At 45.7% G+C, this 23,304-nt stretch overlaps 1 protein-coding gene across 1 annotated transcript in view; it reads left to right on the top strand.

The window, feature by feature from the left end:
• The window catches only part of dnah10 (dynein axonemal heavy chain 10), a 140,706-nt gene that overhangs the window by 77,662 nt on the left and 39,740 nt on the right, over window positions 1-23,304 (top strand). Inside the window, 12 exon segments of the mRNA XM_033043074.1 lie at window positions 751-873; window positions 3,588-3,722; window positions 5,034-5,250; window positions 9,303-9,422; window positions 10,443-10,588; window positions 13,368-13,520; window positions 14,787-15,047; window positions 16,529-16,701; window positions 19,324-19,417; window positions 19,638-19,805; window positions 20,702-20,890; window positions 20,976-21,147. Coding sequence (XP_032898965.1) covers window positions 751-873; window positions 3,588-3,722; window positions 5,034-5,250; window positions 9,303-9,422; window positions 10,443-10,588; window positions 13,368-13,520; window positions 14,787-15,047; window positions 16,529-16,701; window positions 19,324-19,417; window positions 19,638-19,805; window positions 20,702-20,890; window positions 20,976-21,147 — 1,951 coding nt within the window.

The raw sequence follows: 23,304 nt of genomic DNA, 5'->3' as shown, positions 1-23,304 counted from the left end.
CCTCATCTACTGTATCCGCTGTTCCAGGTGTGGACTCCTGTACATCGGCGAAACCAAGTGCAGGCTTGGCGATCATTTCGCTGAACACCTCTGCTCAGTCCACCTTAACCTACCTGATCTCCCAAATTGGAGGAACAGCTCATATTTTGCTTGGGTAGTTTACACCCCAGCGGTATGAATATTGACTTCTCTAACTTCAAATAGCCCTTGCTTTCCCGCTCTCTCCATCCCTCTCCCCTTCCCTGTTCTCCCACTGGTCTGATTGTCCTTGTTTACATTTTATCTCTGTTTGCTTCGATATTAGCTTCTCCTAGCTAACAATGATCTATTCTACATGTTCCTTGATCTCCACCCCCTTTGTCTCGTTTTCACACCTTAAACTTCCATGTCTCTGTATCTTCCTCTCCCCTGATTCAGTCGGAGAGGTGACATAGACGTATATAAAATGATGAGAGGCATGGATTGGGTAGATAGACACAGTCTGTTTCCTAGGGAGGGGGTGTAAATATGGAGGCGTAAGTTAAGGTCAGTAAGGGGAGGGGGGGGGGGGGGTTTAAAGAGAATCTGAGGGCAATCGTTTCACACAAGGAGTGCTCGCTATCTGCTATAAGCTGTCAAAGGTAGTGGTGGGTGCAGGGACAGAAGCTGGAGTTGAAATTAAAGCCAGAGTAAAAGTTTGACTTTATTATTGATGTGAGAATCTGTTCAGTTGTGCTGAGTCTGATCTTTATCACCTTGTGAGTTGTGTAGGTGGGAGATTTACAGTATGCTTCCCCAGCAACTGTCTCTCGCTGCGGCATGGTGTATGTGGACCCCAAGAACCTGCGATACACTCCCTTCTGGCAAAAGTGGATCAGTCAGAGGACTGTCAAGGTGCGGTCAGTAAACAAGCAGCTTACATATTGGCCTTTGGAAAATCTACAATAAGTTGTAGACTTTATTTAATTGACAGGTGGTTTTCCAGAATGAATACTACATTTGATTATAAAAATGTATATCTTTGCAAATATTTTCATTTGCTTTGAAGGCTCAACTATAACAAAATATGTTATAATAATTTTCCACATGAGTATCTAAGAATAATCTTCCTATTAAAAATGTGCAACAATGTTCTGGATCATAACTGCATTTGTTTTAATGACGGTTTAATGACTAATTATCTATATGGTAAAATGAACTTAAAACCAGTTGCTTCCTATATATATATATATATATATAGATATAGATAGATATAGATGTAGATATAGATACTGGAGCGCTAGTATGGGTGTTGTGGGCCGAAGTGACTGGTTTCCAGAGGGCTAGTATGGACATTGTGGGCCGAGTGGATTCTTGGGATGTCAGCTCAGTCAGGCTTGGTGGGCTGGCAGCTCAGTCACTCAGGCCTGGTGGGCTGGCAGCTCAGTCACTCGGGCCTGGTGGGCTGGCAGCTCAGTCACTCAGGCCTGGTGGGCTGGACTGGCAGCTCAGTCACTCAGGGCTGGTGGGCTGGCAGCTCAGTCACTCAGGGCTGGTGGGCTGGCAGTTTACTCACGGCTATTCCTTGAAATCCGGTGGCGCTGTTAATGGCTGCCTCCGCCTAGTCTTTTTGTCGTTTTTTATTTTTAGTTGTTAAAAGTGTTTTTGGATGTTTTTTTTTAGTGCTTTTGTGTGGGGGAGGGGGGGGGGAGGGTAAGGGGGTCAGTCTTTCAGTCACTTCCTGGCGAGGATGTGACTATTATCCGAGTCACGCCCTCGCCCCCCTCCTCGCAGCCTACCAACTGGATTGGCGCGGCCTTTCCTGCCGGGGACCGGACCAGAGCTTCAGCAGCGGCGGTGCAGCACTGGTTACATCGCGCAGCGGGCGATGCCTCACCTGGGATCGCACTTTGAGGCTCCAGAGTGTTGGGCCTGCTGCATCGACATCATGGAGCTGTGGTCTGCGGAGCTCCCAGCGTGGGTGGCGCTGACCAACATCGCGGAGTCCTGGAACCCTTTGCTGGGGGCCGCCAGCGTTGAATCTCCGCCCAGCTCGGCCTGTGGACTTCGGGAGCCGCGAACTCCAGTGGGAGGTGGCCGATTCAGAGGTCCAGGCCGCTGAGCATGTTCTTCCATTCGATGTCGGGGCTCCATCGTTCCTGGCAAGAGGGCCTGAACATCAGGCCATCCGTAGCGGCGACTGCGGGGGGGTCGGGAGACCACGACCACGGGTGAACATCGGGGAACATCAGCGAGGAGGTTGACTGGACTTTGGTTCCTTCCCTCACAGTGGGGAACTTTGGTGCCGCTGTGGGGATGTTTGTGTTGTGGACTATCGTGTTCTGTGTTTTTGTTTTTTTTATACGTATGACTGTATGGGAAATAGCATTTTGTTGTCTCTTACTTGAAGACAATGACAATAAAGTTGAATCAAATCAAATCAAATCAAATTCCATTTCAAGCAGAGTGCAGGCCACCAAATTCAGTTTCATAGCATTTCAAGCAGAGTGCAGGCCACCAAATTCAATTTCATAGAATTTCAGGCAGAGTGCACGCCACCAAATTCAGTTTCATACCATTTCAGGCCGAGTGCACGCCACCAAATTCAGTTTCATAGCATTTCAGGCAGAGTGCAGGCCACTAAATTCAATTTCATAGCATTTCAAGCAGAGTGCAGGCTACCAAATTGCCAAACAACTAATTACATTGTCATTGTGGACGACAGATGGCACAATGGGCTAAGTGTTCGGCTGGCAACCGGAAGGTAGCTGGTTCGAATCCCGCTTGGAGTGCATACTGTCGTTGTGTCCTTGGGCAAGACACTTCACCCACCTTTGCCTGTGTGTGTCCTTGGGCAAGCCACTTCACCCACCTTTGCCTGTGTGTGTGAATGTAATTATGTGAAGCACTTTGGGGTCAATGCAAGTTGACTAAAAATGTGCTATATAAATAAAGAAATTTAAATTTAATTAAGGGCTAACAAATCATTTATTGAAGTACATTGCAGACTCACAGTTCAGTTGATTCACAGCTTAGAATCACAGTTGTGGACTCTCCCTCGTGATCTTCCAGAGTAACTGACTCACGTCCAGGCATCTGGGGTTTTATAGTCATGCCTCCGCCCCCGCCCCCGGAAGGGGCGTTAACTTCATCGTGGTGATTGACTTGCGAGAGGACCAATCAGCTGATCTCAAGATTTTTTAAACACTCATAACTTTTTTTATTTTTCATCGATCGGAAAAATCCTCGGGGCTGCCTCAGCGGAGGAGGACGTGAGTAAGATGGCCAAAAATCATAGCGATATATGGCAGCGTTTTTTCTAAAATCAATATACGACGCAGACAGGAAGTGGTGAAAATTAGACTTTTAGTTATATAGATATATATAATGCCAATATATCCTTCGACCAGCAGTAGAATTGATAGTGGTCACATAGTTTTTCTAAATTGCAGCAGTAACTTTAGTTCCAAAGCTTTGTGAAATCCACAACTTTGCACAGAGTCAATGCAGAGATTTATCAGATGTAAGATGAGTGAAATATTAAGGGTTAAAGAAGCCAGCAGTGTAATGTGACAGCTTGAAATCTCAGCCTTCACAAGATGACTTGTCATTGTTCCTGTTTACTTCAGCAAGAACAGACTGATCTCACCAAGCTGTTTGATAAGTATGTACCTCCGATCCTTGAACTGATTGTGGAAGGGATGTTGGATGGCAGACAAGTGGAGAAGTTAAGAGTAATCATCCCTCAAACAGAACTGAACATGGTAAGAAGGTAGAATGGCTAAACATTTTGATGTGAAATATCATCAATGGGGTGAGCAAAAAGAGTAACTGTTAAAGAACAAGATTGGTGAAACTGCTTACTGTCAGGTATAAGGTTGATGGAAAGCAAGGCCAATAAATGTAGAGACCTGTGATGGTAATTTGTCAACATATGTAATATCTTTGCTCTGTGGTATAATTAAATTAAAAATCAAAGGCACCTCAAGTGGAGAATGCATGGTTAGTTTGCTCCTCGCCAGGATTGATCAGTTTCTGCATTAAGACATGATTTGATGACTACGCCTCCAGGAGGCTTAAAGGCAAGATGTCCATTGGACTTCAGCTCAAATTCTAGGTATCTGCTGGAACTCTCAAATTAACTCTCATGTGAGTGAAGTTTGTGCCCAATTGCTAGGAATTTGTGTGGAAGTGTAGAGCAGTGATGGTGAAAGAATATAGAAGAGTACAGCAAAGGCACAGGCCTTGCAGCCCACCACACAGGCCTTGCAGTCCCCCCCACACAGGCCTTGCAGCCCCCCCCCCACATAGGCCTTGCAGCCCCCCCCCCCCCCCCACACAGGCCTTGCAGCCCCCCACACAGGCCGTGCAGCCCCCACACAGGCCCTGCAGCCCACAATGCCTATTCCCAGGCAGTCATGTCAGGATGTGTGTGACTAGCACAGACAACCTGCATGCTCTATTTATGTCCTAATGAATCAAAGGAAATTGTATTTTATCCATGTTGTAGATTGTGCAAGAGGACAGAATTATATAAAGCTTGAAAACCATAGTTGGAGAAAGAAACATGTATTTGCAGTGCAGTGGACTGATTTCAGGATTGGATTGTGAGGGAGATTTACTGAGTGAAGAGTGAAGTGTAGAAGACCCGTAGAATGATGATATGGCGAACAGCAAGAACCTGTCCCTCCAGGAAGGGATTTACAGTCAACAGTGTTCAATTATCATATGCACCTTAAACACAATGAATAAATATGCAATACCTTTTCAGTTAAACCACGCAAATCAGATGATAATAGTGCAAGCCAAAGTACATAATCAACCTTGTACAAAGGAGTGGTTTGGTGCTGAGGTAGGCTTGTGCAGTGTGCTTCAAGAGCACTTGTTGTCATGGTTCTCATCTCCTGTACCTTGGTGGCAGCGAGGTGTAGAGAATGAAGCAAAGTATTATATCTCCGTCTCGCATCACCATTTTCATGTACAAGTGCAAACATTTCAAGTTATTTTGTTTTCAGTAGATTCTACTGTTAATTGGCAGACCCATAGTTAAGGTTTGATTTGAATCATCTTTGCAGGTGACACAACTGACTAAGATGTTGGATTGTTTGTTGAAGAAAGAGGTGGAGAGATTTGATGTCCTGGAATGCTATTTTATTGAAGCCTTGTATTGCTCTCTGGGTGCCTGCCTTCTGGAGGATGCAAGAATCAAGTTTGATGACTATGTGAAACGTCTCGCCAGTATGTCCATGGTTGAAACTCCCAATGTCTTTGCTGGCCCAGGAGAATTGCCAGGTACCTTTCCCACTTCATGTTTTGTCTTTTAACAGTAAATACTGTACCTGCTGGATATTGAACAGCTACGATTGCCGTAAACACAACATATTATCAGAGGTGGAGTGTAAAATATTTTCCTGATTTTATTTTGTTCTTGCGCGTGAGATGTGGATGTCACTGGCCGGTCAGTCTGTAATTGTCTTCAAGAAGGAGGTGGGAAGCAGCTGTGGTTATTCTAGTGAAGGTTAGGGTGGTTGAGAGGTGCAGTATTTGGACCGGGTCAAGCTGGAGGGATGATATATTTCAATGTCAGGGTGATGTGACATTAGACGCCATCTTGTTCCCAGCCACCTGCTGCCCTTGCCTTCCTTAGAGATTAATTTGAGTGATGTAGAGAATAAAGTAGCGGGTGCATTATAACTCTGTCTCCAATCACCATTTCCATATAATGGTGCTGTGAAAGACCATTGGTTTTAAGCTGCGTTGGAGGAAGCTGTGGTAAGTTGCAGCTGCATCTTGTAGGGGTATGCTGCAGCCACTTTATACTGTCATTGAAACATTTACATAACAAATACCACAGCAGCTTTACAGGGAGGGAATAACTAAAAGCTTGGTCACTTTATTTGAGCACGGTTGTAAATAATAATAATAATAAATTTTATTTATGGGCGCCTTTCACGAGTCTCAAGGACACCTTACAAAAATTTAGCAAGTAGAGGAAAAACATATAAGCGGAATGAAATAAATAGTAGAGACATGACTAGTACACAAATTAAAGACAGAATTCAATTCAAAACACAATATGAGGCAATTCAAGCACAGATGAAAAGGGAGGGGGACGTGGGGCTAAGGATAGGCAGAGGTGAAGAGATGGGTCTTGAGGCGGGTCTGGAAGATGGTGAGGGACACGGAATTTCGGATCAGTTGGGGGAGGGAGTTCCAGAGCCTGGGAGCTGCCCTGGAGAAGGCTCTGTCCCCAAAGCTGCGGAGGTTGGATTTGTGGATGGAGAGGAGACCGGCTGATGTGGATCTGAGGGACCGTGAGGGTTGGTAGGGGGAGAGGAGGTCAGTGAGATATGGGGGGGCCAGATGGTGGAGGGCTTTGTTGGTGAGGATCAGGATTTTGTAGGTGATCCGGTGGGAGATGGGAAGCCAGTGAAGTTGTTTGAGGACTGGAGTGATGTGATGCCAGGATTTGGTGTGGGTGATGAGTCGGGCGGCTGCGTTCTGGACCGGTTGGAGTCGGTTGATGTAGGTGGAGCTGATGCCAAGGAGAAGTGAGTTGCAGTAGTCCAGTCGGGAGGAGATGAAGGCATGGATGAGTCTTTCAGCAGCGAGAGGTGTGAGAGAGGGTCTGAGTTTGGCGATGTTGCGGAGATGAAAGAAGGTGGTTTTAATGACATGGCGGATGTGAGGCTCAATGGAGAGGGTGGAATCAAAGATCATGCCAAGGTTGCGGGCCTTGGGAGATGGGGAGACAGTGGTGCCGTCGATGGTGAGAGTGGGGTTATTGATTTTGCTGAGTGTGGATTTGGAGCCTATGAGGAGGAATTCTGTTTTATCGCTGTTGAGTTTGAGGAAGTTATGTTGCATCCAGGTTTTTATAGCTGACAAACAGGAGTTGATATGGGAGAGGGGGGGGGTTGTGGGGGGATTTGGTGCCGAGGTAGATCTGGGTGTCATCGGCGTAACAGTGGAAGTCCAGGTTAAAGTGGCAGAGTATCTGACCAAGGGGGAGGATGTAGATGATGAAGAGGAGGGGGCCGAGTACGGAGCCTTGGGAAACGCCTTGAGTGACTGTGGCTGTAGCAGAGGTGTGGTTATGGAGAGAGATGAAGTGGGATCTGTTGGAAAGGTAGGAACAGAGCCAGCTGAGTGCAGAACCTTCAATGCCAAGGTCTCCAAGTCTGGTAAGCAGGATGTTATGGTTCACTGTATCGAAGGCTGCACTCAGGTCGAGGAGGATGAGGATGTTGAGGGAACCAGTGTCAGCAGAGGTGAGGAGGTCGTTGAGGACTTTGAGGAGAGCAGTTTCTGTGCTATGGAGGGGGCGAAAGCCAGATTGGAGGGGTTCGAATAGGTTATACGCAAGGAGGTGGGAATGAAGTTGTGACGCAACGATACGCTCCAGGGTTTTAGAAAGAAAGGGGAGGTTTGAGATTGGGCGGTAGTTAATGAGAGAGGAGGGATCAAGACCAGGTTTCTTTAAGATTGGTGTGACAGCAGCAGTTTTGAAAGCGGAGGGGACAATTCCTTGGGACAATGAGGAGTTGAAGAGATTAGTGAGGTAGGGGCAGAGAACGGGGAGGCAGGACTTCAGCAGGGGAGTGGGGAGAGGGTCGAGGGAGCAGGTAGTGGGTTTGGAAGAGCTGATGAGTTTGGAGATTTCAATAGGGGTGACCAGGTCAAACTGGGAGAGGAAGCAGTGGAGGAGGGGTAAGGAGGTCAGTGGAGATGTTGAAAGGAGGGGCCTTGGTAGGTGGTGGAGTAGATGCTGGGGAGTCGGGTACAGGGGATAAAGATTGATAGATGGTGCTGATTTTATCAGCGAAAAAGTGGAGGAATGAGTTGCAGAGATCCGGAGTAGAGGTAGGGAGAGTGTTGGCTCGAGGCTTGAGGAGGTTGCCCACTGTGGAGAAGAGGGTTCTGTGGTTTAGGCAGGGGTCGGTGAATATGGAGGAGAGGTAGGCAGATTTTGCAAGCAGTGAGGTGGAGTTTGTAAGCTTCATGGTGGACTGTGAGAGATGATTTACTTGTGAGTCGTTCAAGTCGGCGACCAGTCTGTTTCAGCTTACGAAGTGCAGGTGTGTACCAGGGTGAAGATGTGTTAAAAGTTACGGTTCTTGTTTTGAGGGGGGCCAGAATGTTAAGGGAGGTAGACAAGGTGGAGTTGAGATGGTTTGTGAGATCATCAGGTGAGATATGGGTTGAGTCCAGGGGGAGAGTGGTGGAGAGCAGGTCAGAGAGATGGTGGGGATCGATGGATTTTAGATTACGGAAGGTGATTTCTCGGAGGAAGCGGGGGCGAGGTGTCGGAGAAGGGATGGTGAACCGTATAAGCTTATGATCAGAGAGGGGGAAGAGGCATGGATGGAAGTCGAGTACCGGTTGATTTGTGGAGCAGACCAGGTCAAGGATGTGACCTTTGTCATGGGTGGGAAAGGTAACGTGCTGAGTGAGAGAGAAGTTGTCAAGTAAAAAGGCGAATTCAGATGCGAGCTTGCAGGTGGGGGAGTCCATATGAATATTTAAGTCACCAAGTAGCAGCAGACGTGGGGAGAGAGATGAGGCAAGTGTGAGGAGTTCAGTGAAGTCAGATAGGAAGGAGGGGTAAAGGGAGATTGAAAGATTTAAACATGAAGCTAGTCATAGAGATATTTTGAGTCGTATACAGCAGGGAAACAGGCTCTTTGGCTGACCAAGATGCCCCATGTACACTAGTCCCACCTCCCCGAGTTTGTTCACTATCTCTCTAACCCTTTCTGGAAGTTTGAATTTTAATGGCTGAAAGTGATTATTTATGGGTTTTCAAGTAATGAATGCACTGAAGGCCAGTGCTTATGTTTATATTTTGTTACAACAGAGAAGGAGACCATTCAGATCATCGAGTGTATGCCGACTCTCAGCATCCCTTCAATCTCATTCCCTATTTGGTCCCATTAATGTATTATCTCTCCCCTCCCATCAACTCCATCTAGTTAACCAACCTACCAGCGTGCCTTTCGAGCATGGATCACAGGGGAAGCCAATGCAGTCACGGGGAGAACGTGCAAACTCCACACAGACAGCACTGGAGATCGTGAGGGAACCCAGGTGATTGAATTGGTGATGTGGCAGCACTACCTGCAGGAGGCACTTGTCATTGATTCACCTCTTATTGCCATTTCTTTCTTATTTCACAGAAGTCGACCATTGGCTCACAAAGCATTCACATCAATCTCTTGCGCCAGTTACTTTTGCCCTATGTTCTTCATTAACTTGATGAGTGGAGTTACAGGAGACTGCAGGTTTTACTTCTAATAGTTTAGTAAAGTAATATGCAGGAGTCTGTGTTGTTGTGTTTGTTACAGGCCAGCTACCAACTCTTTATGATTTTCATTTTGATGACGAGAAGCAGAGATGGATTCCATGGTCCAAGCTTGTGCCGAAATATGTCCACAACCCTAAAGGAAAATTTTTGGATATCCTTGGTAAGTTGTCTCAAATCAAGGCATTTACTGGGCAATAGTTTGGAGATTGGGCTTCTGTTACGAGGCGCAGCGTGACGAGGTCAAGGGAACTTTTGTCTGCTTAATCTTGGTCATGTGTAAAGCAAACTTTAGCCTGAAGAAGGGTCTCGACCCGAAACGTCGCCCATTCCTTCACTCCAGAGATGCTGCCTGTACCGCTGTTACTCCAGCATTTTGTGTTTATCTTCTCTGTAGCAAATTAAATCCAATTCCAGTTGGGAGTCTGCCTTGGTACAATTCTCCTCCTAACGCATTGCTAATGCGCTGTGTAACTATTGTCCAAGGATGACTTGGTGTGGAGAGAGGAAAATAGCTCATTGGTATTTTGGAGTTCCACTGTAAGCAACCGTGTTCCACTTGACCTGAGAGTACTTGCTTTAAAATGAGAAATTAAAAGTTTATTGATCCAAGGAACTTTTCAGTTTTGGATAATGGAGGAAAAAGATAATTCTAAATTTTGTCACAGATGTTTATTTTTCCATGAGTATTTGTGAAACTCCTGGGATCTAAGCCTGGGTGACATGAGTTTACAACTTGGTTATCCTGGCCCATGCTGATCCATGTGACCTACCCACCATTAAATGTGTGGGATGAGGAGTGCAGAGCATCTGGAGAAACCCACGTGGTCACAGAGGGGCAATGCACTGAGTACCAGAGGTCAGATTCGAACCTGGGCCACTGGAGCTGTGGTACAGCCAACCTCACCACCACACCATTACATTTTGTTAAATAACTTTCTTTTCTCAGAATTCAAAACAAAAGCTGTTTGTATAATGTGTGAATTGTAAGTTGTTGCCACTGTGATGGTTGACTGGCACTGAAGGGTGTAGGTGGATCGATGTCAGTGAATAATTAGCACAAAGACGTACCAATAGTAGAATTAATTGGCAGGTGATATTCAGAGATATAATGTTAAATGTGTGCATATATGAATGTGATCTTGTGGCTTGCCATGGTTAAATGTTGCGTAATGTTCTGCAGTTCCTACGGTGGACACCACACGCACTAGTTGGCTGCTTGAAGAGATGGTGATGATCAAGTATTACGTACTACTGGTGGGCGAATCGGGAACATCTAAGACAGCCACAACACAGAACTTCCTTAAACACCTGAACACCGATGATACTGTACGTGCCTCTACTCCTATCAATTTATATCTATTTATTTTTCAATGGATATTTTTCTCATCTCCTCTGTTCTCGTGTCGCCTTACGTGGATAGAATGAAAACGTGAGGCATTGCTCTATAGCAGGAAGTCAGGGAAGTGGCTGCTGTGTATCTTGGTCCAGGTGGAAGTGTTTTAGGGGCACATGTCCAGGGATAAATTCTTTAGTGGCAGAATAAGATATTGAAATGATTTTATAAAAACATGGAATACTTGGCTTTGCCTCAGGGACATGAACTAGAAAAGCAGTTATGGTAAGATGTATGCATCACGGGTAAGACCTGAGTGGGGAGAATAGAGAAGCTGAAGTGGAAGAGTTACCTCAGCAGCTTTTCTTTCCTGCCTGTCCTTCCCAAAGTCAGACATCCCAGAATACTACCCCAGCCCTTCCTCCTGTATCCACGTTCTGTAATGGTTACGTTCAACTCAGCTGTCCATATTAGTGATGTTGCTTCATTGATCTGTTTCATATACTACATACATTTAGATATAATGTGACTAGTGGGGTTCCACACGGCTCAGTGCTGGGACCCCAGTTATTTACAATATATATTAACAATTTAGACAAAATAATTAAATCTGACATCTCCAAGTTTGCAGATGACACAAAAACTGGGTGGTAGTGAGAGCTGCGATGAGGATGCTATGAAGTTGCTGGGTGACTTGAATAGGTTGGGTGAGTGGACAAATGCATGGCAGATGCGGTATAATGTGGTTAAATGTGAGATCCACTTTGGTGGCAAGAACAGGAAGGCAGATTATTATCTGAATGATGTCAGATTAGGAGGTGCAACGAGACCTGGGTGTCCTTGTACATCAGTCATTGAAAGTAAGCATGCAGTTACAGCGGGCAGTGAAGAAAGCTAATGGCATGTTGGCCTTCATTGCGAGAGGATTGGAGTATAGGAGCAAGAAGGTCCTACTGCAGTTGTACAAGGTCCTGCTGAGACCACACCCGGAGTACTGTGTGGTCTAATTTGAGGAAGGACATCATTGCTATTGAGGGAGTGCAGCGTAGGTTCACCAGGTTAATTCCCGGGATGGCAGGACTGACATATGATGAAAGAATGGATTGACTGGGCTTATATACACTGGAATTCAGAAGGATGAGAGGGAATCTTATAGAAACATATAATATTCATAAGAGATTGGACAGGCTAGATGGAGGAAAAATGATCCCGATGTCGGGGCAGCCCAGAACCAGGGGTCACAGTTTAAGAATAAGGGGTAGGCCATTTAGGATTGAGATAAGGAAAAAGTTTTCACCCAGAGAGTTGTGAATCTGTGGAATTCTCTGTCACAGAGGGCAGTGGATGTATTCAAGAGAGAGTTAGGTTTAGCTCTTAGGGCTAAATCAAGGGAAATGGGATAAAGCAGGAACGGGGTACTGATTCTGGATGATCCACCATATTCATGTTGAATGGCGGTGCTGGCTCGAAGGGCCGAATGGCCCACTCCTGCACCGCCATTCTATAATTAGGTTTCTATAAACCTCTTAATGTTGTCTTCCTGCCCCTTTTCCTTGATCGACCCCTCTCTGATTGGTCTATGATGCCTCTGCCTGTCCATCAGAGAGAGACGGTTAGTAATCTCAGGATTACCCAGTGTCATGACAATAGACAATAGGTTGTTGTAACGTTGTAACGAGAGCAGAAATGAGAGAATGGTAAAATGAATGCCTGGCGACACCATCATAGAGTGTTAGTTTAATCTGGCAGACATAGGAGTATCTGAACTGAGTTAGAAGGCAAGAATGGAAATTAAATACAAAAATAGCGACCAAAAGAGGAAGGTAGGCACAGAGTGCTGGAGTAACACAGCGGGTCAGGCAGCATCTCTGGAGAACATGGATAGGTGACGTTTCACAGAGTGCTGGAGTAACTCAGTGGGTCAGGCAGCATCTCTGGAGAACATGGATAGGTGATGTTTCACAGAGTGCTGGAGTGCTGGACAGGCAGCATCTCTGGGGAGAAGGAATGCCAAAAGAGAACAGCAGATGAAAGAAGGGCGAGGAGTAAACAGAGGCAAATAGTTGTAAAATCAAAGTTTTTAATAGGCTTGACAATGTAAAGTAGAACAGTCTAGGACCAGAGTTCATAGTCTCAGAATAAAGGAGTCCCAATCAATGCTGAGGTGAGAGAGAATTTTATCTCTCAAAGATTTGTGAATCTTTGGAATTCCTTGCAGATCCAGAGCCAACAACATTATGGGGGACCCCTACCACCCCAGCAGCAGACTGTTCCAGCTGCTACGGTCAGGCAAACGCCTCCGCTGTCATGCTGTGAAAACAGAGAGGATGAGACGGAGTTTCTTCCCACCGGCCATCAGGACTGTAAACTCTTATCTCACCAGGGACTAATTTACTGTTGTGTTGTGTCTTTTGTAAAACATTATTTTCTAACATGTAAATATAAATACTGATTCTGTTCTATTCTGTTCTGTAGTTTTTGCACAATCCGCAGGCCTTGCTACTTTCATTTCACTGCTCTTGTATGTGCATGTGACAAATAAAATTGACTTGACTTGTCCTGAATGTTGTCGCGACTGCTTCCTGCAAGAGAGAGAGATGTTTAATATCAGTAAGGGAATCAAAGGTTGTGGTTAAAAGGCATGAAAGTGGACGTGGAAACGTTAGATCAATGATGATATTGAACAGCAGAGAGCAGGTTCAAGGGCTTAATGGTCTACTATTGCTAATTGGTTTGGTTTTCCAGTCTGAGTATGTTTGTTTGATCTCTCAGCTGCTGTTGACGATCAACTTTTCATCTCGTACCACTTCAATGAATGTACAAAGAAACCTGGAGGCCAATGTGGAGAAACGCACCAAAGTCACATATGGACCGCCGATGGGGAAGCGTCTCCTGGTCTTCATTGATGATATGAACATGCCCAGGGTAGGTGGAGTCTCATTGATGATATGAACATGCCCAGAGTAGGTGGAGCCTACCATTGATGATATGAACATGCCCAAGGTAGGTGGAGCCTTCCATTGATGATATGAACATGCCCAGAGTAGATGGAATCTCATTGATGATATGAACATGCCCAGGGTAGGTGGAGCCTTCCATTGATGATATGAACATGCCCAGAGTAGGTGGAGCCTATGAGCAACAATGAAAATTAATGTATTAGGTGCAATCCTGCACTGAGCTGTCATTCACTCTGCCAATCCCAAAGATGACGCACAAGGGTATTCGTAGGCCCCCCTCGGTCATGACTGACCATGGGTGATGCATCCTAGTTGTTGGCTGCTTGCTCCAAACCTCGGCTAGAGCGGCGTCGCTTGTGGCTGAAGAGAGCAATGCGGGAGTGACAGTCTCTGTGGCAAAGGTCACATTTGTGTGTGGTCTCTGGTTTGTTGAGTTGCTGCGCTCCTTTCTGTGTGCCCGCTTGTCTGCCGCTGCGTTCAACAGTTTCCGTTCCCCCGTTTTGAGATGTTAGTTCAGGGTACCTCTCCACCTCGTGCGGTCAGCTGCAAGGCTCTCCCAGGACTCCACATCGATGTTGAGCGCCTTCATATCTCTCTTGCAGACATCCTTGTAACGTAGCTGGGGGCAGCCGATGGTTCTGCTCCTAGTGAGATACTTTAAACACAACCTGTCATCCGGATAAAATGGAAATAATCAATGCTCAACATGTTCAACAAATGACCACATTTGTTGAGCTTCTCATGTCTGCTCCACCGTTGAATTCATGGTTGATCCAAAATTACACAGGTTTGCCCTTGTTTCATAACTTTGATTCCTTACCTGATTAGAAATGTATCCATCTTAATTTAGTCAGCATGCTTTAGTACATGGGAGATTGTGACTCACAAATCATTGATTTTTTTGAAGATGTGACCAAAAAGATTGATGAGGGCAGAGCTGTAGCCGTTGTGTACATGGATTTGAACAAGCCTTTGGACAAGTTCCACATGGTCGGCTGCTCTGGAAGGTTACATTGAACGGGATCCGAGGAGAGATAGCTGACAGGATAGACAATTGGCTTCATGGTCCTTCATACAAAAACATAATTGATGTATGATTTATGCATAATTGTTGTATGTAAGATAGTAAAAAGGAAAGGTCTGTGTGAAAACTAGAACAAAACAATTTCCCACCTTGAATAATTTCTGCTGTTCTAAGGGTCATCTGCCTTTGTGGTTTCTTGACAACTAGGTTGATGTGTATGGAACACAGCAACCCATTGCTCTGCTGAAACTCCTGCTGGAGAAAGGTGGCATGTACGATCGTGGCAAGGAACTGAACTATAAGATCCTGAAGGACCTGGGCTTTATTGCTGCTATGGGAAAAGCTGGAGGTGGACGTAACGAAGTGGATCCTAGGTTTATCTCGCTGTTTTGTGTGTTCAACGTGACGTTCCCAGCAGAAGAATCATTATTTTCAATTTACACTTCCATTCTGAAGGGACACACGATGGTAATTATTGTGTAAAGAAACCAGTGCTTACTGTTTATCTTGGGAGTGACCTTTCGTTAATCTTTCCCCGCAGATTTAATAAGTAAACCAGTCCCCCCTGATTCCTCCCAATTTAATTAAAATAAAGTTTGATGCTGGAGTTGAGTTTCCAATATCAGTGAAGTCTGGTATTAAAGTAGCTGCTACACTCACATGACCACCAAACAGCACCTCATACGTCTCGTACTTGATTCCTAACAGTTACTGAAGCACAATATTACCCTAGTGTCCAAGACAGAGGCAAAACTGAATAGTATCGGAGTATTACTGGAGTGTGTGCCCTATTAATCCTGCATTTTGCTTCAGCCCCAACATGTTTGTGCCAACATGATGCAAATTTAAACTAATCCAATCTGCCTGCAGAGGGTCTCTATCCCTCCACACCCTGCCTGCTCGTATGCCTGTCTAAATGCCTCTTAAATGCTGCCATCGTATTTGCTCCCTCTCCCTCACAGTGCATACCAAGCATCTACCATTCTGCACATCTTTTAAACTTTCCCCTCTTGCCTTAAAGCTTACCCCACTAATATTTGACCTTTTACCCTGGGGGAAAAGGCTCTGACTTAGTTTAGTTTAGAGATACAGCACGTAAACAGACCCTTCTGCCCACCGGGTCTGTGCTGACCAGCGATCTCCGCACATTAACACTAACCTACACCCACTCGGGACAATTTTTACATATACCAAGCCAATCAACATCTACGTCTTTGGAATGTGGGAGGAAACCGAAGATCTCAGAGAAAACCCACTCGGGTCACGGGGTGAACGTACAAACTCTGTACAGACAGCACCCATAATCGGGATCGAACCTGGGTCTCTGGCGCGGCATTTGCTGTAAGGCAGCGACTCTCCTGCTGCGCCACTGTGACTGTCTACCATATCTGTGTCTCTCATAATTTTATATACTTGTATCAGTTCACTTCTCAGTGTCTGGCGCTCCAGAGAAAACAATCAAAGTTTGTCCAATCTCTCCTTATGTCAAATATCCCTAATCCAGGTAATATCCAGGTGAAACTCTTCCACTAGCTCCAAAGCCTCCATTTCCTTCCTGTGACGTGGTGACCAGAACTGCACGCAATGCTCCACATGTGGTTAACCAAATCTTCATACAACAGAGAAACAGGCCCATCAATCCAAGCAAGATGCCCATGTCTAGCTCATGCCCATCTAACCTTTCCTATCCTTGTATCTGTGCACGTGCCTTTTAAATGTTATTGTAGCTGCCTCAACTACTATCTATTCCCCTCACTATTTTATACACCTCTTAATCCTCGTAAATCAGGGTGGAATTTTAGAACACATTCCCTCGAAAGGCTGGAGCTTAATCTGAGATCAGTCTTGGTTGGATTAACAAGACAAATGGAACACCATTGAGGACCTCCTGTCCTGGTTGTGTCCTGAACGCTGGACAGAAACTAATCGCATCACTGATTTTTGAACAGTCTTTCAGTGAAGATGTCCAGGCAATCAGTGTTAAAGTGACGTCAGCTACTCTCCAACTGTACACCATGATCGTGCAAGAACTGCCTCCAACTCCGTCCAAATTCCACTACATCTTCAATCTGCGTGACCTGTCCAGAGTGTTCAATGGACTTGTCCTTGCAACCCCTGAGAGGTGAGCTTATAAACCTGTCTGATTGGGAAGGGATCATTGATGCCAGCATGTCTATAGCATTGATTGTATCCCCGTGAAGGTTGAAATAGCCACTATTCCGATGGGTGGCGCCGTGAGCCAGCAGCTGTTCGTCTTTTCCACTTGGGGAATTGGGGGAAACTGTTTTTTAGTCACTTACCTCGGTGGAATGCGACTTTTCTCCTAGTTGCATTCCGCCCTCCCTCGCGGCCTAACAACTTGGATTGGTGCGGCCTTTCCCGGAGTCGGGTGCAGAGCTTCAGCAGCAGGTGCAGCGCGGACTTTCCATCGCGGAGCCGGGTGATCCCTTGCTGGGGGTCGCTAAAAGAAGTGCTCCGACCGCCGGCCTGCGGTCTATAACATACTGAAGCCGCAGTCTGTGGAGCTTCTAGCCGCGGGCGAGGTGTGGACTTTAAGAGCTCCGACCGCCGACCTGCGGCCTATAATATCGTGAAGCCCTGGTCTCCGGTAGGAAGCGGCCGATTTGTGAACTCCAAGCCGTGGAGTGTGTTCCATCCGTCCAAACGTCGGAGTTTCGAGTATCCCGACGAGAGGGCCTGTACATCGGGCCATCCGTAGCGGCGACTGCGGATGGTTCATGGGCCCGACCACGGATGAATAAAGGAGGAGGACTGACAGAGTTATTGCCTTCCACCACAGTGAAGAATGTTGATTCCACTGTGGTGAATGTTCATGTTGTATTCTATTGTGTCTTGTGCTCTTTTGTTTGTATGGCTGCATGGTAAGTCAAATCCCACTGTACCTTAATTGGTGCATGTGGCAATAAATGTGAACTTGAACTTGTCTCTGATTGGTAAGAGATCATTGATGCCAGCATGTCTATAGCACTGACTGTATCCCCCTGAAGGTTGAAATAGCTTCAGGGTCATCAAGTGGTAGTTGTGGTCACGTCCCACATCAGAGTCCCACAGCTTGCTTTCACTAGTGTTGATTGAGGTGTGGTTGAAAGACCAGACATCAAGTGACATCATGCTTAAGAAGGAACTGCAGATGCTGGAAAATCGAAGGTAGACAAAAATGCTGGAGAAACTCAGCGAGTGAGGCAGCATCTATGGAGCGAAGGAAATAGGCAACGTTTCGGGTAAGTGGAAAGTGCTGGAGAGGGGGTGGTTTGGCTGGGAAGGGACGAATTGACCAGGGAGTTACGGAGGGAGCGGTCTCTGCGGAAGCAGACGGGGAGGAGATGGGAAGATGTGGCAAGTGGTGGGATCACATTGGAGGTGGCAAAAATGTTGGAGGATTATTTGTTGTATGTGACGGCTGGTAGGGTGGAAGGTCAGGTCAAGGGGGACTCTACCCTTGTTACGAATGGGGGGATGGGGAGTGAGAGCAGAGTCACGGGGTATAGAAGAGACCCTGCTGAGAGCCTCATCTATGGTAGAAGAGGGGAACCCCCATTCCCTGAAGAATGGGGACATCTCCGATGCCCTGGTGTGGAACACCTCATCCTGGGTGCAGCTGCGGCATAGATGGAGGAATTGGGAGTAGGGGATGGCGTCTTTACAGGAAGCAGGGTGGGAAGAAGTGTAGTCCAGATAGCCATGGGAGTCAGTGGGTTTATAGTGGATGTCGACCAATAGTCTATCACCTGCAATGGAGATAGTAAGGTCAAGAAATGGCAGGGAAATGTCGGAAATGGTCCAGGTGTATTTGAGTGCCGGATGGAAGTTAGTGGTGAAATGGATGAAGTCAGTGAGTTGTGTGTGGGTGCAGGAGGTAGCACCTATGCAGTCATCGATGTAGCGGAGGTAGAGTTTGGGGATAGGGCCACGGTACGTCTCGAACAAGGATTGTTCGATGTACCCTACACAGAGGCAGGCATAGCTAGGGGCCATGCGCGTGCCCATAGCTACGCCTTGTATTTGGAGGAAATGGGAGGAGTCAAATGAAAAGTTATTTAAGGGTAAGGACCAGCTCCGCTAGGCGGAGGAGAGTATCAGCAGACGGGGATTGGTTGGTTCTCTGGTCGAGGAAGTAATGGAGAGCTTTGAGACCCTCCTGGTGGGGGATGGAGGTGTAGAGAGAATGGGCATTCATGGTGAAGATGAGGGGATGGGGGCCTAGAGAACAGAAGTCCTGGAGTCGACGAAGAGCATGTGAGGTGTCTTGAATCCTGGAGTCGTGACATCATGCTGCTCTTTGATTACTCAATTTGGATCTTTTACAAAGATTACAAAATATTTTTTGTGAACCAGAATCTGCAGTTCCTTGTTTCTACTCAGATCTTTCACAGCTGTCCTAACCTTGGTTTAACACCTCAGCACTGAACGTGGCAGATACTGCCAATGTATATTGATACAGTCATCGAGTTATACAGGCCTTTCGATGTGGCGCCTGCATGCTGATCATGTTGCTTGGATAGTCCCCTTTACCTGTTACAAGAAGGATGTCATTATAACATTATGAGGGGCTTAGATAAGATGCTAGCGGGCATAGGTTTAAGACAAGAGGGAAAGTATTTAAAAGGGTCCCGAGGATGGTATGTATGTGAGCAGATACTCGGAACAGATACAAAACCTGATATTTAACAGACATTTACTTCTTCCATTCTCAAAATCTTTTCTTTCTCTACAATTTGGCAAGGTTTCAGACAGTTGCACAGATGGTCCGGCTGTGGAGAAACGAATGCCTTCGAGTGTTTCATGACAGGCTCATTAATGAAGAGGACAAAATGCTGGTTAGTATAAAGGTCAACAGACTGCCCCCATAGCCCTCCACTGTATCTCATGACAAGTTGATCAGGTCAGATCAAGCCTATGTCCTCAAAATACATTAAAACTTGCTCTATTGAAACAAATGATTTGAAGGGAATTATCAAATGTAGCAAATAAATTGTGAAAATCCATTCTGCATGGATTATGGTTTTTCTTTCAAGGTTTTATTTTTTAATTTTTAAGGTTCAAGGAAATATCAACCAGTTACTAGAAGAACATTTCCCAACGATATTTGAGCAAACCAGCAGGAATCCGATTCTGTTTGGAGATTACCGCACCTTCATGCATGAGGGTGAACCACGGGTGTATGAGGATCTGCAGGACTACGAAGCTGCCAAAGCTCTCTTCCAGGTGGGGAGGAATAAGAACCATTACACCTTACACTAATCCATTCCCTTTGAACAATTGTTTTAAGAAACCAATGCTTCTAGTACATAACTATCTCTCACATCTTGTGGCAAACAGATCCAAATGGCTCTGGTGCAGTCATGCAGATCGGGTAAAGATCTTATTGTTGGTTTCTCTGTTGCCATTTATATGAAAATAGCTGGGATATTAGATGGAGTATATGCAAGGGAGAAGATGTTTGGATGAAGGGCAAAGCATCTTTGAAGGTCGATAAATCACCAGGTTGGAAGAATATGAAACTGCAGATGTTGGAATCTTGAGCGCTGGAGTAACTCAGCGGGTCAGTGAGACGATGTATCGGGCTGGGACCCTTCGTCAGACTGAAGAAGAGTTCCAGTGTGAAATGTCTTCTGTCCATTCCCTCCACAGATGCTGCCTGACCTGGCTGAGTTCCCCAGCACTATGGATGAATATCCATCCTGTCCAATAACCCTGCTTACAGGAGTAGTGCCAGAAGATTGGGGACTGCTAATGTGGCACTGTTGTTCATTAAAGACACTGTCCTAATCTAGTGTGCACTGCCTTTCACATTTGTTTTGTTTTCCCTCTCATTTGATGTTACTATTTTTCTTGCCACTGTCTGCGTGCACACTCTGCCCCTTCCCAGCACTGACCATCATTTCCCTATTTCTCCTTCATGTCCGTCTTCCGAAATACTCCCTCACCTGAACCCTTATCATAGCTTTTGTCTCTTCTGATTCTGCCCTTGTTTCATGCCTGCTGAACTGGTGTAAAGATGAGTTGCTGATGAATGTCATCATTTTTCTTGTTTTTGAATGATAATTTGGCACGTAGAGATTGGCAGGTTAATTAGTTAAATTGGATTGATTGTGTGACAGGAAATTTTGGAAGAGTACAATGAGACAAAGTCGCACATGAGGCTGGTGCTGTTCGATGATGCTGTGGAGCACTTGACAAGGATTCATCGCATCATCCGGATGGACAGGGGCCACGCTCTGTTGGTGGGAGTTGGAGGGTCCGGCAAGCAATCCCTCACCAAGCTGGCCTCCTACACAGCCGACTGCGAGGTATGCTTCTCTCCAGACTGGGTGCATATTCACACAGAGCCAGCAACAATAAGCACTTAAACATTTTCATTTTTGTTTGTATCAGATTTATGAGATTGTTCTGAGTCGTGGTTATGCAGAGCCTAATTTCCGAGACGATTTGAAAGCTCTGTATCTGAAGCTAGGCATTGAGAACAAGCCGACAGTCTTTCTCTTTACTGATGCCCACATGGCTGAGGAAGGATTCCTGGAGCTGATAAACAACATGCTGACCTCAGGTATTGCAACAACTGCACTGAACCGCCGCACACTTCAAGTCCACAAACGCTTTGCTCAACAATCTATCACAATGTTTACTGGTGCTCTGATGCACTTACATCTTGAACATGTAGAGTATTGGTTCCTGGTGTTCAGCCCAGAACAGTACGTAAAGTCTCAAGGCACGGACACAAGCCCTTTGGCCCAACTCTCCAAGAAACAGGCATGCGGCCGACTAAGTTACCTAGCCAAACTATTCCCACTTGCCCCATATCCCTCCAAACTTTTCCCATATACGTATCTCTCTTTCAAATGACAGAACTGCACCAGCTTCTACCATTTTCTTTGGCAGCTCGTTTCATACACACACCATCCTATGTGTGAAAATATTACTGCTGAGCTCCCTTCTACAATCTTTCCCCTCTCTTCGATCTCTGCCCTTTAGTTTTAGACCCCTAGCATTGGGAAAAGACTAACTATCTACCCAACATTTGCTCCGTCTCTAGAAGGTCAACCTGAACCCTTTACACTCCATCTTGTCCTGCTCACTGTGTGGAACTTTGTCGCATGAATGAGGGCAGAGCAGTAGGAGTATTATTCTACAAGCACGCCATGTCTCCATCCACTCCATCCTTATAACTCAAATGTTCCACTTCCAGTAACATCTTTGTACATCTTTTTGCACTTTTGTAGATTAAGAACATCCTTCCTATAGGATGTATAGGTATACCCCTGTACTCAATGGTCTGACTGATGAAGGTAAGCATGCCACACGCCTTCTTCAAAGCCCTGTCTACCTGTGTTGCCATTTCCAAGGATTTACTAAACTTCCTAGGGCCCTGCCATTTGCAGCCTAAGTCTAGTTCTGGTTTGTCCGTTCAAAATGCAACGCCACTTTTAACATCTGAATTAAACTCCATCTCCCATTCCTCAACCAATTGGCCCAGATGATGATTAAGGTGTATGTGATTCTAGGCCGTTTTTGTTGGAATTACAGTTTCTAGCTCTTCCACTCTTCGTTCCAGGGAGAGGTTGGGCAGGCTGGGACTTTATTCCTTGGACCACAGTGATAGAGATGTGTACAATCATGAGGGAAATAGATAGCGTGAATGCACAGTCTTTTACCCAGAGTTGGGGTTCATAAACCAGAGGACATAGGTTTAAGGTGAGAGGGGCGAAACTGAATAGGAACCTGAGGGACAACTTCTTCACTCAGAGTATATGGAACGAGCTGCCGGAAGAAGTAGTCACGGCAAGTTCTAGAACAGCATTTATTAAAGGCCCTTGGGCAGGTACAAAGATAGGAAAGGGCAAAACGCAGGCAAATAGGACCAGCTTAGATGCGGTATCTTTGTCAGTGTGGATATGTTGGGCTGAAGGGTCTGTTTCCCTGCTGCATTACTCATGTTCATGTTCCTCTTTTAGAAACAATTGTTTTATATATTTTAAATGTAAAGCTGCAAAGTTCACCAGCTTAACCTGCCATTTAATATTGCAAAGCCATTTTGTAAAAGATTAAAGGTTTCAATGTATTCTTGTTAGCTAGTTTTATTGCTATTTATATTTAACAATATTTAAATTTTCTGTTTTATTTTCTTATAAAAACTAACCAAAATTCATTTACATTAAAAATATTAGCCAATGGCTTTGACCATAATTAAACACAATAGTAACACTGTACAAGTAGCATCATGTTGACAACTGTGTCGGCAATGTCACTTTCTGATGCTTGTTTCACAATGGTTGATTGTTTTACACAATGGGGCAGTGTTGTGCAGCAGTGAACACACCAAGGATCAGTAGTGAATTACACTATGGACCAGTAGTGAATTATTTAAGAAGGAACTTCTTGCTGGAAAATCAAAGGTAGACAAAAGTGCTGGAGAAACTCAGCGGGTGCAGCAGCATCTATGGAGCGAAGGAAATAGTCAACATTTCGGGCCGAAACCCTTCTTCAGACTGATGTGGGGGGGGTGGGGGGTGGGGGGGGGGGGGACGGGGAGAAAAAAGGAAAAAGGAAGAGGAGGAGCCCGAGGGCTGAGGGAGATCTGAGAAGGGGAGGAGACAGCAAGGGCATCGGAAATGTCCTCATTCTTCAGGGAACGGGGGTTCCCTTCCCCTACTATAGATACTCTCACCATGGTCTCTTCCATACCCCGTAACACTGCTCTCTCTCC

This window comes from Amblyraja radiata, chromosome 25 (genome assembly GCF_010909765.2).
Source record: "Amblyraja radiata isolate CabotCenter1 chromosome 25, sAmbRad1.1.pri, whole genome shotgun sequence".
In the NCBI taxonomy this organism is placed as follows: domain Eukaryota; kingdom Metazoa; phylum Chordata; class Chondrichthyes; order Rajiformes; family Rajidae; genus Amblyraja; species Amblyraja radiata.
Note: the sequence above shows the minus strand (reverse complement) of the source record. Positions and strands in the feature narration are given on the sequence as shown.